Source organism: Somniosus microcephalus, chromosome 4 (assembly GCF_052327205.1).
Source record: "Somniosus microcephalus isolate GS21.2 chromosome 4, FLI_Smic_1.0, whole genome shotgun sequence".
Lineage (NCBI taxonomy): Eukaryota > Metazoa > Chordata > Chondrichthyes > Squaliformes > Somniosidae > Somniosus > Somniosus microcephalus.
The window spans coordinates 228,001,562-228,014,516 of record NC_140990.1 but is presented as its reverse complement, the minus strand read 5'-3'; the positions used below and the strand labels follow the sequence as shown (position 1 = coordinate 228,014,516).

The window sequence follows — 12,955 nt, the reverse complement described above, 5'->3', positions numbered from 1 at the left end:
TTCCTCCCCATCCTCCTAACTTAAAGCACTGCTCAGATCTTCTGTCCCCTCCCATCTACCCTTTATTAATATTCACTTCCTCTATTGCTATCCATTTCTGTCCCTGTTTATGCTCCACTTGAGCCTCCACCCATCCTTCCTCATCTTACTCAATCAGCATAACCCTCTATTCCCTTCTCCCTCATATGCTTATCTAGCTTCCATTTTTGTCCACCACTCCCTTTTTCAATGCAAACTACTTTCCCCTCCTTATCCATTTCTGCCCTTGCCATGCCCGCGCCCTTTCCTTTGCATTCTCTCCCCACTACTCCCTTCTCCTTCCCTCGCTATGCCTTCTCTCACCACCCCTCTCCTTGGCATCCATTTCTCACTACCTGAGGCTAGTAGCTAGTGCACCAGAGAGATTTTACCCCTTCTCTTTGTCTGCTTCCAGCACAAATGGTCGGGATTGCCGTCCCTGTATACTGTAAGCAAAAACCCCATTTTTCACAAGAGTTCAAAGCTACGGTGTACAGAGGCGGCAAGCTGGGATTGGTAAAAAGAGGAAAAGCGGGTCCTCAGTAGTGCATTAGCCACTGGACTTAGAAGAAGCAAGGTTGATGAGTTAATATTCAACACTGCTCTGTAGTACTGCAGATCTGCCTCGCTAAAGTATTTGTTGTATTTGCCACAGAGATCAACTCAGTTCCAATCTCCCACTGGCAGGCATGTCAACTTGCAGCCAATTTGATACCAAAGAGACAATCTTCCAACCCCACCTTTCCCCAAAAAGGATAGTCACTTTCTGGTCATAAGGACATTCTGGGACTGACAATGGGATTGCCTTAGTTCCTCTTTGATCTACTTGTAGTGCATTCTGTTGAAGAGAATAATAAATATTCATGTAGGATGTGGTATTGTTTATTCAATTTGCTATTTGTATTTGGCCCCTCTCCTCTGCCTGTTTATGATATTTGACAATATCACTCAGAGAAAGCATAGAATGAATGGTGTAGAAAATGGAAAAGTAACACTTTATCCAATTCCCATCACCAATACCATTCACCTAAAAATCACAAAAAGCATCAATTAAATGCAAATGCAGTGAAGGTCTTTGTTACTTTAAATTCAGAAAACATCACAACATCCAGCTTAAAATAATTTCTGTAAAATCTGGGATGAAAATGGATCTCACAACTGCAGAATAAGCAAAGACAAAATGCTGTGAAAAAAACAAGACTACTTGATGAAGTGTTTTGTGCAAAACTAATGATAAGGTTTAAAGGCGTGTGAAAAGTTATGCAGCTGAGTTGTATAAAATTGCATTTCCCAATAGGGACAAAAAGTGAAGTGCTTCAAGAAATGTCAACGTTTTATCATTGTGGGCCACAAAAAATGAAATGTGTAAACTTTGTAATGGAAGATGTGCCAAATATAGACAGCAGCAATGAATTTTCAATTTTAGATGTGATTCCCACAGTTGCTTTATCTTGTTATACAGCACTAATTCACCTCAGGAATTTTTCACCACAGATTCACTACATTCAGTAACAATCTTTGCAGAACTGTTGAGTGAAAAGGAACTCACTGAATCATTCAACATATCTTAAAGAACAATCAGACATTATGCAACATTGACTTTCTGAGTTGGATAGGGACATCTCTAAGCATTACAGGTCATTAATATTAACCCATTGGGAATGATCACTCACAAAGTATTTGCGCAACTGCTTTTCTTTCTTTTCTGCCAATTTTCCTTCCCACCACCCCTGCAAAGTGGTTGATTCCTTGCCAGGATATGGTTCTGCAGCTGCAGATTGTCCTGCAGAACCTTGCCTAAGTGCCATTCTTCGTACATGAACATGAACAGGAAAGGGTGAATTTTACAATTTAGTGTTCCTAGTGCAGAGCTCCATATGACGAGAGCAGAGGTTCCGGCATGGAGATCAGTGGATGGAAAATCCTATGGGCTGTGACATGGGCATGCTGCCCATCGTACCCAAACTCCTGATGTGCGCTTCAGTCATATGAAACACTTCAGCAGTACTACATTGTATCTGCAGGCTATTCACTTGTAGGAACGTCACGGCTGATCCTGTTCTCAATTAACATCTTAGTGTGTGCATTTCCAACAGGATCAGGACTGGTTAACCCAGGGATACTGAAGCCAATTGTAACATTCCTGCTATTGCACTGCCTGAGATCAACTAACTCAGCATTGTCTGGAGATTGAACTTGAGACCTTCCTAGGTCTGTTTAATTTAACTGTTCACTATTTTCGCCCTCCCAACTTCTCAGCTGGTTAAGGCAGATACTTATTTTATTGAGACACAGTGCACCCTATAGGAAAGAAACAATGAGAGCTTTTATGGAAACTGAATTTATGATATTTTTAATAATTTATTTATGTGACAGCTGCTCAGTTTTTTTGATCATATTTTGCTTGGCTCTCTTTTCTAGGTGATGACTGATCGATCAACCATGAGGGGGGAGTTTTTCAGGGGTCAGCGGGAACAACCTCTCTCACCATTGACAGATCGCTTCTGTCATCTCAAGTTCACCTGCCATCTATCACATCAGCATTGGTGCCCTTGAAACTATCTCACCTTGGTCCTCAGAAACCAACCACGATCTGCCCCAACACCAGCAGCACCAGGTGCACCAGCAGCACCAACAACAACACCAACCTTCTCCACAATCAACTGATGCTGCACAGGACAGAGGGCATCAGCACCCGACCACATTGCTGCCCGGGACGCCAAGGATAGCCTCATCATGGCCAGATTTAGTTAACTTTACACTGTACACACTGACTGCCACATGTTGCGCCAGGTTGGCACCACCACACACCAACACCATAAAACATCCCTACAATGCCTTTCACATTCATCACCATTGCGGGGGGTACCGTTATGTCTCACCATTCACTGCAACTCACTAAGCCACTTCCAAAAGTGCACACAGATCTGTCCAAGAACGCAAAGTGTTGAAAATAAATATTTCAGTGTTTGACAGCACATTAACAGAAACTTCACATGAACATTGGCTAAAACACCCAAGTGCACATCCTTGTGTGTTGTTAGTTGGTATGACTGCACTAGGATGAGGGTGAGTGTGAGGGATGCCTAGTGAGATGGGGAAGTGATAATGTAGATAGAGAGGGATGGGTGAAGGTGCAAGGTAAGTAGGTGTGAGTAAGGATGTGCAGGAGTAGGGCAGGTAAGGCAGAGTGATGGGGGTGTGATGAGTGGCACAGCAGGATGAGGTTGAGTGTGGCATTGCGGTAACGTTTCATGATCTACTGAGATCATTGAAAGGTTTCCGCCACTGTGGCCTGGTCCTCCTGACAACATCCCTGCTTGTGTCCTCCTGTGCAAAGTGCAACCAGGCTGCGTTGGTCTCCTGGGGAGGTCCCTTCCACCTATTTGAAGGGAAGAGGACCTCCCTGCGTGCTGTGACTCCCTCCATAAGCATATGGAGGGAGTCATGGGAGAGCCTTGGTGCAGCCGTGCACCTCTGTGCAGTGCTTGTCAGTGTTTGCAGCACCTCAATGCTGTTGAACACTGACAGCACAATTGTCAAACTAAATTTGCGCATGGTCCCTTTAAGGAAACCGGCTGATGACACGTCATCAAATGATGTAATCAGACCTGCTTCCTTCAATTGGCCAGGAAATGCGCTGGGCGGACTTAACAAGCCCAATCAGGGGAAAATCATTTTGGATAGTGGGCTGGAGCCGGCAGTGAGGTCGGGACCCACCACCGACGTTGCCTGCGACGGACCCGCCGAGGTTGGTAAAATTCAGCCCGAGGGTTCACTTGCAAACTGTGTTTCCTAACCTTGTTATTTCTGGTAAGACCCCTACCATTGATAGGGAAGGAATAGAGCTGGACCCTAAGTACAAGAAATGACTTGGAGGTGACATTATTGTATTCCTATATGAGTGAAATCAGGGTATAACCATATACACATGTCACATTTTAAGAAAGAAGCATGCGCTCAGTTTTCAGCCACTGAAATTGGTGCCCTATGTTTGGCTGTAAAGTGCTTTGGGATGTCCTGTGATCATGAAAGGTGCTATATAAATGCAAGTCTTTCATTTCTTATTGGTCCCTGAGCGCTGCAGCCACTGATAGACTGACCCATCTCCTGTCAATGCTGCTCCCCATTCCTGCCTTTATTAGAAGGAATGCTGGACTGCCTACTGTAGGTGGGAACTTCTGGGGATTCACTTAAACCTTGGGTGAAGGTATAAACATAGTAGGTATGGTCGCATAGTAGTAAGCCTAAACTAATAATTTTGACAATCTGAGTTCAAATCCCACCACGACAGCTGGAGAATTTAAATTCAATTAATTAAATAATAATTCTGAAATAAGAAAGTAATATCAGTAATAGTGACTACCAGTAAATGAAACCACTGGATTGTTGTAAAAACCCATCTGGTTCAATAATGTCCTTTAGGGAAGGAAATCTTCTGCCCTTACCTGGTCTGGCCTATATGTGACTCCAGACCCTCAGCAATGTGGTTGACTGCCCTTTGAAATGGCCTAGCAAGCCACTCAATTGTATTTAAGAAGGCAACTCGCCACCACCTTCTAGAGGGCAATTAGGGATGGGCAATAAATGCTGGCCTTGCTGGAGATGTCCACGTGAATGAATTAAAAAAGGCCAATATCGAACTAACCATCCATTCCACACCATGCCCGAATTCCCCTTGCTTCACTTCAATGGAAAGGAAAATTGGCCACATAATTGGCGGCCAATTCGATATCACCCATTTTGCACTATCATCCAAAGTTAAAATTGCATCCCTCGTCCCACCCCTCCCACCGCCTCTCTGTTCTCATAATGGAGCTCCTGTCCATAGTATGCAGAGGTGAGGATCCCTTTGATTAGTGGCAACACTGGGGAGGGAGACTCCAGACTCCCACAGAAATGCACCACTCTTATTTTTTTGCTTTTTACATTTGGATTTCCCTCTTTAGGCTTTCATCTACTTAAGTATTTTTTCTCCAATAAAGTAAAGGAGTGTTATGTATATTTATAGCATAAATTGCAAAGGTCAAGCACTACTGTTTTCATATGTCAGGGCATTTCTTGAGTTGATAGCTTTTTGGGGGTTGCTTCGTTTTTTTTTTGAAGTTGCTGGTCAGTTTCTGCTAGATCCTAGATTGATATGAATGTATGCTTTTTGGATTTGCCAATTGAAATTGGGATGCAGAAGGAAGGAGGCCCTGTTCCTCCTCACATTAATATATAGCAGAATCATTGACCATTTAGTTACTCAAGAATCAGCTCTACAGGCTCTACTGGCTTTGGGTTGAGTTTGTTTTCCCTCTGGTGGTAAGCAGTGCAGTATTTATTTTATAGTGCCCCCACTTCTACTACAAGATGCTGTGAAATGTATCAAATGAAGGGGTTATTTTGGTGAAAGGGTGAAAACAGACACGACGGCCCCAATTTTCGGCTTGTGTGGGAAATGGTCACGTTTCCCCGAATGTGGGGTTTCTGACATACGTAAAAAAGTGTCAGCCAGCTCCACGCAATTTTCCCTCAAGTGGCCAATTAATTCCCAGCATGTGGGAAGCCTTGCTAATTGTCCAATTCGAGTCAGAAATCTCCACAGTATGATGTCATCATTAGTGGTGCTTTCAAGGTCCATAGCAAGCATTGCATCCTCTGAAGGCTTCCAAACGAACCATACAGGATGGCAGAGGAGCCTGCAGCAGCTATGGCCAGTGCCAGACCCCGAGTGTAGTGTATGTACCCGTCTACCTTTAAGGGAACTATTGAATGTAACCGTTCACCTTTAAGAGGACTACTTTCGGGTGGCACTATTTGTTTGGCTTCTGTATACTGTAATACCGATAGTGACCACACCAGTATATAAGTGTTGTGGCATGATTGCTGGGGCAGATTCGCCCGGACCTTCGAATAGTAAAGACCTGTTTGTTTGTTACTTCTGAAGTCTGTGTATTTATTAACTGCACAACCCACAGACTTTACACCGAGCTGCCTTCAAATTCGACGAGGCTTCACTGCAGGCATTATTGGATGAGGTTAGAGCCCACAGGGAGGTCCTCTTCCTTAGGTCAGGCAGGACGAGGCCTCCCACTGAGACCAAGGCTGCATGGATGCAGGTGTCAGCAGATGCCAACTCGCTGGGAGTCACCAGAAGAACCTTGGCATTACATCTCTAACTCCTTCCTTTACTCCCCCACAGTACCATCCAGAGCCCCCGTCCTCACTGTGGAGGAGGAAGAGGCTGTGCAGCCAGACTCCTCAGAGGAAGCTCCAACCTCTGAGGGTGCAGCGTCAGCAGAAGTAAGCGCACCCAGCACCAGCGCAGACACTCACACCTCGGGGGGACCTTCGGGACATAGAGTAGTGTTGTCACCTGATGTTTCACAGCTCACAAGTGAGCCTCAGCAGATTTTGGAGATAGGGACACAGTGGAGAGTCCTTGTTGGAGGGCGCAGGACTCTGCCAGCTCAGCTCAGCTGCGCTGCATGTCAACCCTCTGCCACTGGGTCCATCCGCAAGAGAAGAGGTGATAGATCTCCATGCACAGATGCAGGAGTCTCTGTCAGGTTTTGTCTCCAGGGTCGCTGTGAGTGCGGAGCGAATGGAGGAGTCCATAGCGACCATGAGCAGAGCCTTTGTGGAGTCATTGGCGCATGAACGCATCACCATGGAAAGGTTGGCAACCTCCATGGAGGAGATAACTCGCCAGGGTACGGAAAACATGGTGACATCTCTTGAGGAGCGTTGGCTATCTATTGAACAGCGAAACCAGACCTTCATGGAAGTCCTTCTGAGTAGGACTGCCAGTGCAGAGACGGGTCCCCATGGCCCCCTAAAGCGCAGCAAGGTGCTCTCAAGCCACTTCCAAGTGCTGGCCCCTTCTGGCCTGTGCAGCTTCAGGTGAGTAAGCAGCAGCCTGGCGCTCCTGTTGCTGATCCTGCTGTTCCTGGTTCTGCTGCTGCCGCCTCTGCTGCTAGAGATCCTCTAATGGCAAGAAGGGAAGGGAAAAAAGGCACCCCATGCTTCTCGTAGATGCCTCCGCTGAGGAAGCGCTGAGTGAGGGTAGCGAGAGGTGCTTCCCAGGAGATCGCATTAGAGAAGTGCGTGAGGCTCCAACCTTCCACAGCTGTGCCTAAGCCTTGAAGAAGTAGCCCCAAACCTGCAACAACAAGGTCCTTCAACATACAAATGCTGTCCCTTTAAATTGCAGCTTCTCCTGACCTGCAGCTGACAGCAAGCAAGCCGGCAAGCTTCACGCCAGGTCTCAGCAGTGGGGTTCCCCGCAGGCGTGTTTCAGGTGGGGAAAGCCCCAAAGTTGCAACGGCCCCGGAAAATCTACCTCAACAAGCTGATAATTAGTGATTAGTGCTCCGACGACCAGTCCCGTCAGCGGCGGCCGGGACTGAAGCGCGTTGCGCTGAAACGGCGGTCCGAAAGTCGGACGGGGTGGGGAATCAGGCGGGGGGGGTCCCGACCCGCTTTTTCGCTGATTTTCGGCATGAAAAGCCGCCCGACGGTGGCCAGAAAATTGACCCCGACATGTGTGCTGTGCTAATAAGACGCGCCTGTTTGAAAGTCTGATTTTAGCCTGCAATTTTGGGGCAAATTGATGACTTAAACTTGACTGCAGGTGCGAAAACAGACACCTGCAGGTTTAGCACTCAAGTGTTGTTTAGAAGCAATTTTGGTGGAGCAGTATAAGTAGCCCCCACACATCCACTTCCACTGAAGGAGTGGAGTGCGCTGGCTGACACACAACGGAATCTTTCAGGATGGCTCAGGGACCAAGGGAGAGGGCGCAAGGGTTGTCGGATGCGCGGCACTGGTGGTCCAGAGGAGGAGGGATGTCCTGTACCCGCAGAGGGTGAAGGAGCCCACCTCGCCCTTCTGTCCCTCTCTCCTGCTTCAGCTGGTGCTGCTCTGCCCGGCCTTATCTCCTCCTCCCATTACTCATCCAGACCAAGGGGTAGCACCTAGCAAGATGCCCATGACCAAGCACCCACTTTCTCCTGGTGACTCCTATAAGGTCTCCAATAAGGTAGAGCAGCACAGCACTTACTCCTTTTAGATGAAATCATCAGAGAATTTCCGGGGGAAATGTTGACAGAATGTTGGTGAAGTCTTGACAAAGTGTCCCAGAAAGTCTCCCGACATGTCTCAAAAGTTCTCTTCAAACGCAGTCTATCTCCAGCAGCAAGTGAACAGTGAAAGGTGAGCATGGCTTTAAGCAGCGCTAAAAATCCTCATCAGCAATTTCTTTACTCCTGTCGAGCTGGTCGCTGTTAGGAGAGATGGTTAATTGAAGCGCTAGCCAGCAAAATGATCTGCAGACTCTTTATTGAGTGCTAGCAGCCAATTTAATTATCAATCAGAGCCTTAATCATCCTCGAGGCACGCTTCAACTCCTTTACTAAGATGGAGTCTCGCGCTAAAGGCGGGCTAAACTGGCATTGCAGCTCAAGACTCCACCTTGGCCACCACGGAGGCTCTTTAGCGCCGAAAGCATCTGGGGAAAATCGCCCCCAAAGTGCCCAAAATGAACATTTTCTAAAATTGCCATCACATGTCTGTGTGTTTACATTACAAAAGCCAAGCCACTGCACTGAACCTTTAGTAGACTTGCCCTGATAATTATGGACTAAACTAAATTCACAGTTGCAAGCAAGATTATATCAATGGCATCAAATTCTAAGTAAGTGTACAGTGCTTGGGAGGAACAGGTGACTTTGGACCTATGATTCTCAAAGCATTATGTCTGGATCTGGTGTAGACTGATTGACATAGATTTATTGCCATGATTAGTCAACAACTCCATTATTGTTGTATCACGCGATTACCAGGATGGTAGAAGACACACTAGGTGGACCTTGGACTTACTTGTTTAGCAATTCCTATGTTCTTATATCCCAGGTGACCAAAGTACAGGAAACTAATAGCATTCAAATTATTTTGGACAAATTTAATTCAATGAACTAAAGAATGGCAGATGGAATGTTATGTGGATACATGTAAGTACAGGAAACTCTTTGGTATCCGGCACCGACGGGACCGGGATGGTGCCGGTTGATAAAAAATTCCGGATAATGGAGAGGTATACCTACCGAGGCTATTTTTAACAAAGAAAAATAAAAAAATCAAGAAATGTGCGGTATAATTGGGTACTCACCTACAGAATGTTGTGTTAAATGGATGGTGGAAGATGCTTGATTAAGTACAGTAATGCCAGTTGAGGGTAATCCATAACTCTTTAATTACTTAACAGTAAAACAAAACTTATAAACGACTGTATACTGTAGTTTTCGGGGTGAGAATTGTGCCAGTTATTAGAGAGTTCTGGATGTTTAGGCGTCGGTTAAACGAGAGTTTCCTGTAGTGAACATTGGTAAAGGAAACATGAAATAAGTTTGGGGTTTGACTATTGACCCTTTAATGGAAGTATGCACAGAATGTGAATCTATTGGCAACAAGGCAGCATATTCTAAGACCTCCTTCCACGATAGTTAAGATACCGCAGTTGGCAATGTTCAGGATGGTGTATTGGACCACTGCATGGTATACATGCTGAGAACAGTGTTCATGCAATGAGCGCTATCCCTCTGGAATTTGGGGAATCCTGTAAGCACTGAAAATTGCAGTGCCCCATCATTTGGCTCTCTCTTTTCCATTGAGAAATTTTCACAATTTTGGTGGCAGCAATCTAAATGCCAGCATTAAGAAACTACTTCATGACTGACCTTTAACATCCATTTCATAGGGTGGGCTAGTGCACAATGCCTAAAGCTTGAGAAGTTTAACTGCAGTTCATTAATGTTAAAATGGAGTTGTCTCATTCTGTGTAACAGAATTTCACACTGGCCTAAAAGGCTGGGCAGAAAATTGTGTGAGTCCACTATAGAGCCAGCAAAATTGGACTTTACATGATGCACAAACTGCATTGTGGAGTACAATTCTACTGGTTGGCATTGTACCATTATAGTAAACTTGCCAGCTTTCAGTTTGATGCTCAAGTTAAAAATCCCACCCAGGGCAAATCTTGCTAAGACTAAATGCTATTAACACTTTTAACAGGTAATGTTGTCAAACATCACATCAGTGAAAGCCATCTAACTTAGTAAAACATTTCTGTTCAATTTTGTGCCAAATGTTTCAGCTTGGCGCAGTTGGTCATCCACTCATCTCAGTGTCAGAAGGTGGTGTGTTCAAGCCTGGCTCCAGACTTGAACACATGATCCAGGTTGATTGCTCAGTGCACTACTTCTGCTCAGCACACGAGCAGAGGGGACCCAGGAAAATTGGCCCAATATAGTAGACAACGGGGGAGAAATTCGACTTGTGCCCAAAACGAGCGGCAAGTCAACGGAGTGATTGCTCTGCATGGTCTGCATTGCCCTGAGGCCCGAGCACAATTTGGTATTGGGCCTTGTTTGAATGGAAGTGGTGAGCTACATTGGGATGCCTGACGAATTCCAACTGGCGCCGACGCCAAGCCAGTCCACAGTGGGGGGGAGGGGACGGTGCAGGGGGTGGTGATACAGAGCAGGGGCGGGCAAGCCTGGGAGTCGACAGTGGCCCACAGTATTTTTGTTGAGCCAGAATAGAAACTCCTGCTCCTTTTGGCTCCACAAAAATATAACTTCGAAAAAGTTTAATAGCCGTTTCTTGATTGGCCTCCAGCAGTCCCTTTACGGACTACCAGTTAGGCCTCTCAAGACATGCTGCAAAGAGACAGATCTTGCGCTGTGAAAGCTCTGCCATTTGTACCTGAACTTTGCATTGTGGTCCTTCAACTGGCGTAGGACCCCGTTCTGCATAGTAAAGCAGGCTGCTCACACATTTACAGGCCTTCCTTAATATGGCATTGGGCAGGCCTTGGATGTCAATGGAGCAGCCCTGGTGCCTCGCCTCCCGTCCCCCCCCGCACCCCACACTTTAACTTTTGGCCACAAAACAGGTGGCAGTGAGTTGAATTTCTCGCCCCAAAGTAAAAGCATATGAATAAAAGTGTCACTCTGGGCTCAGTGAGCTGCTGAATTTATATAATTTCAACCTACATTTACCAGACAACTATGCTAATCATCAGCTGCTTTACTACTGCAGTGCAAGTGAAAAATATCAAATTCGGCATCACGTTTAATCGATATAGTTACCACCAAAATGACACGAATGCCTTTCAAGAGGAAGGTTATAGATTATAACAGAATGGACAATAGCCAAAATTAATAAATTCATGAAAGTCAAAGTCTAGTTAAAATCTGTTTCAATTTGACAAATACTGGACTAGAGGAAATATGACTGGAGTCACAGTGCAAAGCAAAATCATTCGTTACTGAGTGGATCATGCTGTCCACACATATTTTGAGAAAATCTTAAAGTATAAACAGGGATTAAGCAGAATATTTAACTATTCTGCAGTTGTTGGTGTATTTGGCATTCTACTTTTTTTCTTTTCCAAATATATGACAAGTTAAAAGTTTGAAACAAAAGATAAGACACTTGAGTTTCAACAGATGTGAAGCGATAAATCTCATAAAGTTTATTCTTTCTTTCTCGTAACCCATGAGCAATCACTGTAATATGTAATGAGGATTTCAAATTGCGGCATGGTTTTCAGGGAAGAGGGAAGAGAGTTGCCAACAGTATTTCTATTTAAAGCTTCACCGGTAGGCGAGAGTTTGGAGTTTGAGCTGCACTTGATGCTGAAGAGAGAAGGGACAAATTGACTTGATGCTAGTTTCTTAAGAATTGCTTGGCCTTTGATTCGCACAGAGTTCTGTGTGTCTAATATTTAGACATGGAGAGCTTTGTGCATCTGAGGACCTTTCTCCTTCTTGTTATAACACAGGTGTCACTATCAGTAGCACAACAGGAAATAGGTAAGTGTCATTCTGAATTCTTTCTTTCTTCAAACGTAATTTAACAGAGAGTTTAAATCATCATTATACCCTTAACTTGGAAAAGCAAACTTCGCTTATTTGCCTTTGTGAAAAAAATCTATTGTCTAGTATACAGTTCTATATTTTAGTTGATAATCATATCATTGATGGCCCATATGTCATAAAACAGGATGAAATACTGTTCAGCAATTCCTTAGCTTATGTATCCAATTTACTTGCAAAATCATTTCAAGCAAACTCGGCTTTTTTATTTAGGCAACTTTATTCCGCTGATGATTAACACAGTTGTCAAGTAAATGTAGGGTGAAATTATATAAATTAATCAGCTCACTGAGCCTGGCATGACCCTTGCTGCAATGTTCCTTCATTTGTATTACTTCAGTATAATTACTATGATTAATATGGTCATGTTTCATTAGACCGGACCTCATTAAGTCGTGTGCAAGTGAATTTAGGATGCATATTTTGGATGACATTTCAGTAACGTACAAAAAAAATTAAAGTGGCTTCCACTGGCAGAGACTTCAGCTTCATTTAGCAACTTTACTTTTTAAAAGCTTTCACCAACTCATACTTAAATTACTTTTGTAACAAGTAAACATTTAACAGAATGTGAAATCTCCCATTCAAATATGTGACATTAGAGCAAAACATTAATGAATGGTTGTCACAATAGTGCAGGAGAAGGATCGATTGAGTAATCAAAGGTTTGCTGGTACAAACTACAAATACACAAAATAAACATTTCCACTTTCCATTTAGTACAAATAAAATAACAGCGACTGGGATATTAATCTGGAAAAATACAGGATTGTGGCCAGAGAAAACACACTTTCATCTTAATCATTCTAAGATTTTTATGACTGATTTAATATTTTATTATAATATAGTTTGTAAAATGTATAATATATATTATTTTCATTTATATCTATTTGTACTGTTATTGCCCATGTTGTGCACTAATCTCCCATTTGGGGGAGATGGTTGGGCAAGTAACTATGTTACTTTTGAACTAACTGGTACAAAAGTAGCCAAAATAATTCTTGATTCTTGAC

At 44.2% G+C, this 12,955-nt stretch overlaps 1 protein-coding gene across 1 annotated transcript in view; it reads left to right on the top strand.

The window, feature by feature from the left end:
* Positions 1–11,647: 11,647 nt before the first annotated feature.
* The window catches only part of LOC147120252 (uncharacterized), a 168,065-nt gene continuing 166,757 nt past the window's right edge, over positions 11,648–12,955 (top strand). Inside the window, exon 1 of the mRNA XM_085985897.1 lies at positions 11,648–11,879. Coding sequence (XP_085842023.1) covers positions 11,798–11,879 — 82 coding nt within the window. The 5' untranslated portion in view covers positions 11,648–11,797. The remainder of the gene's footprint in view (positions 11,880–12,955) is intronic.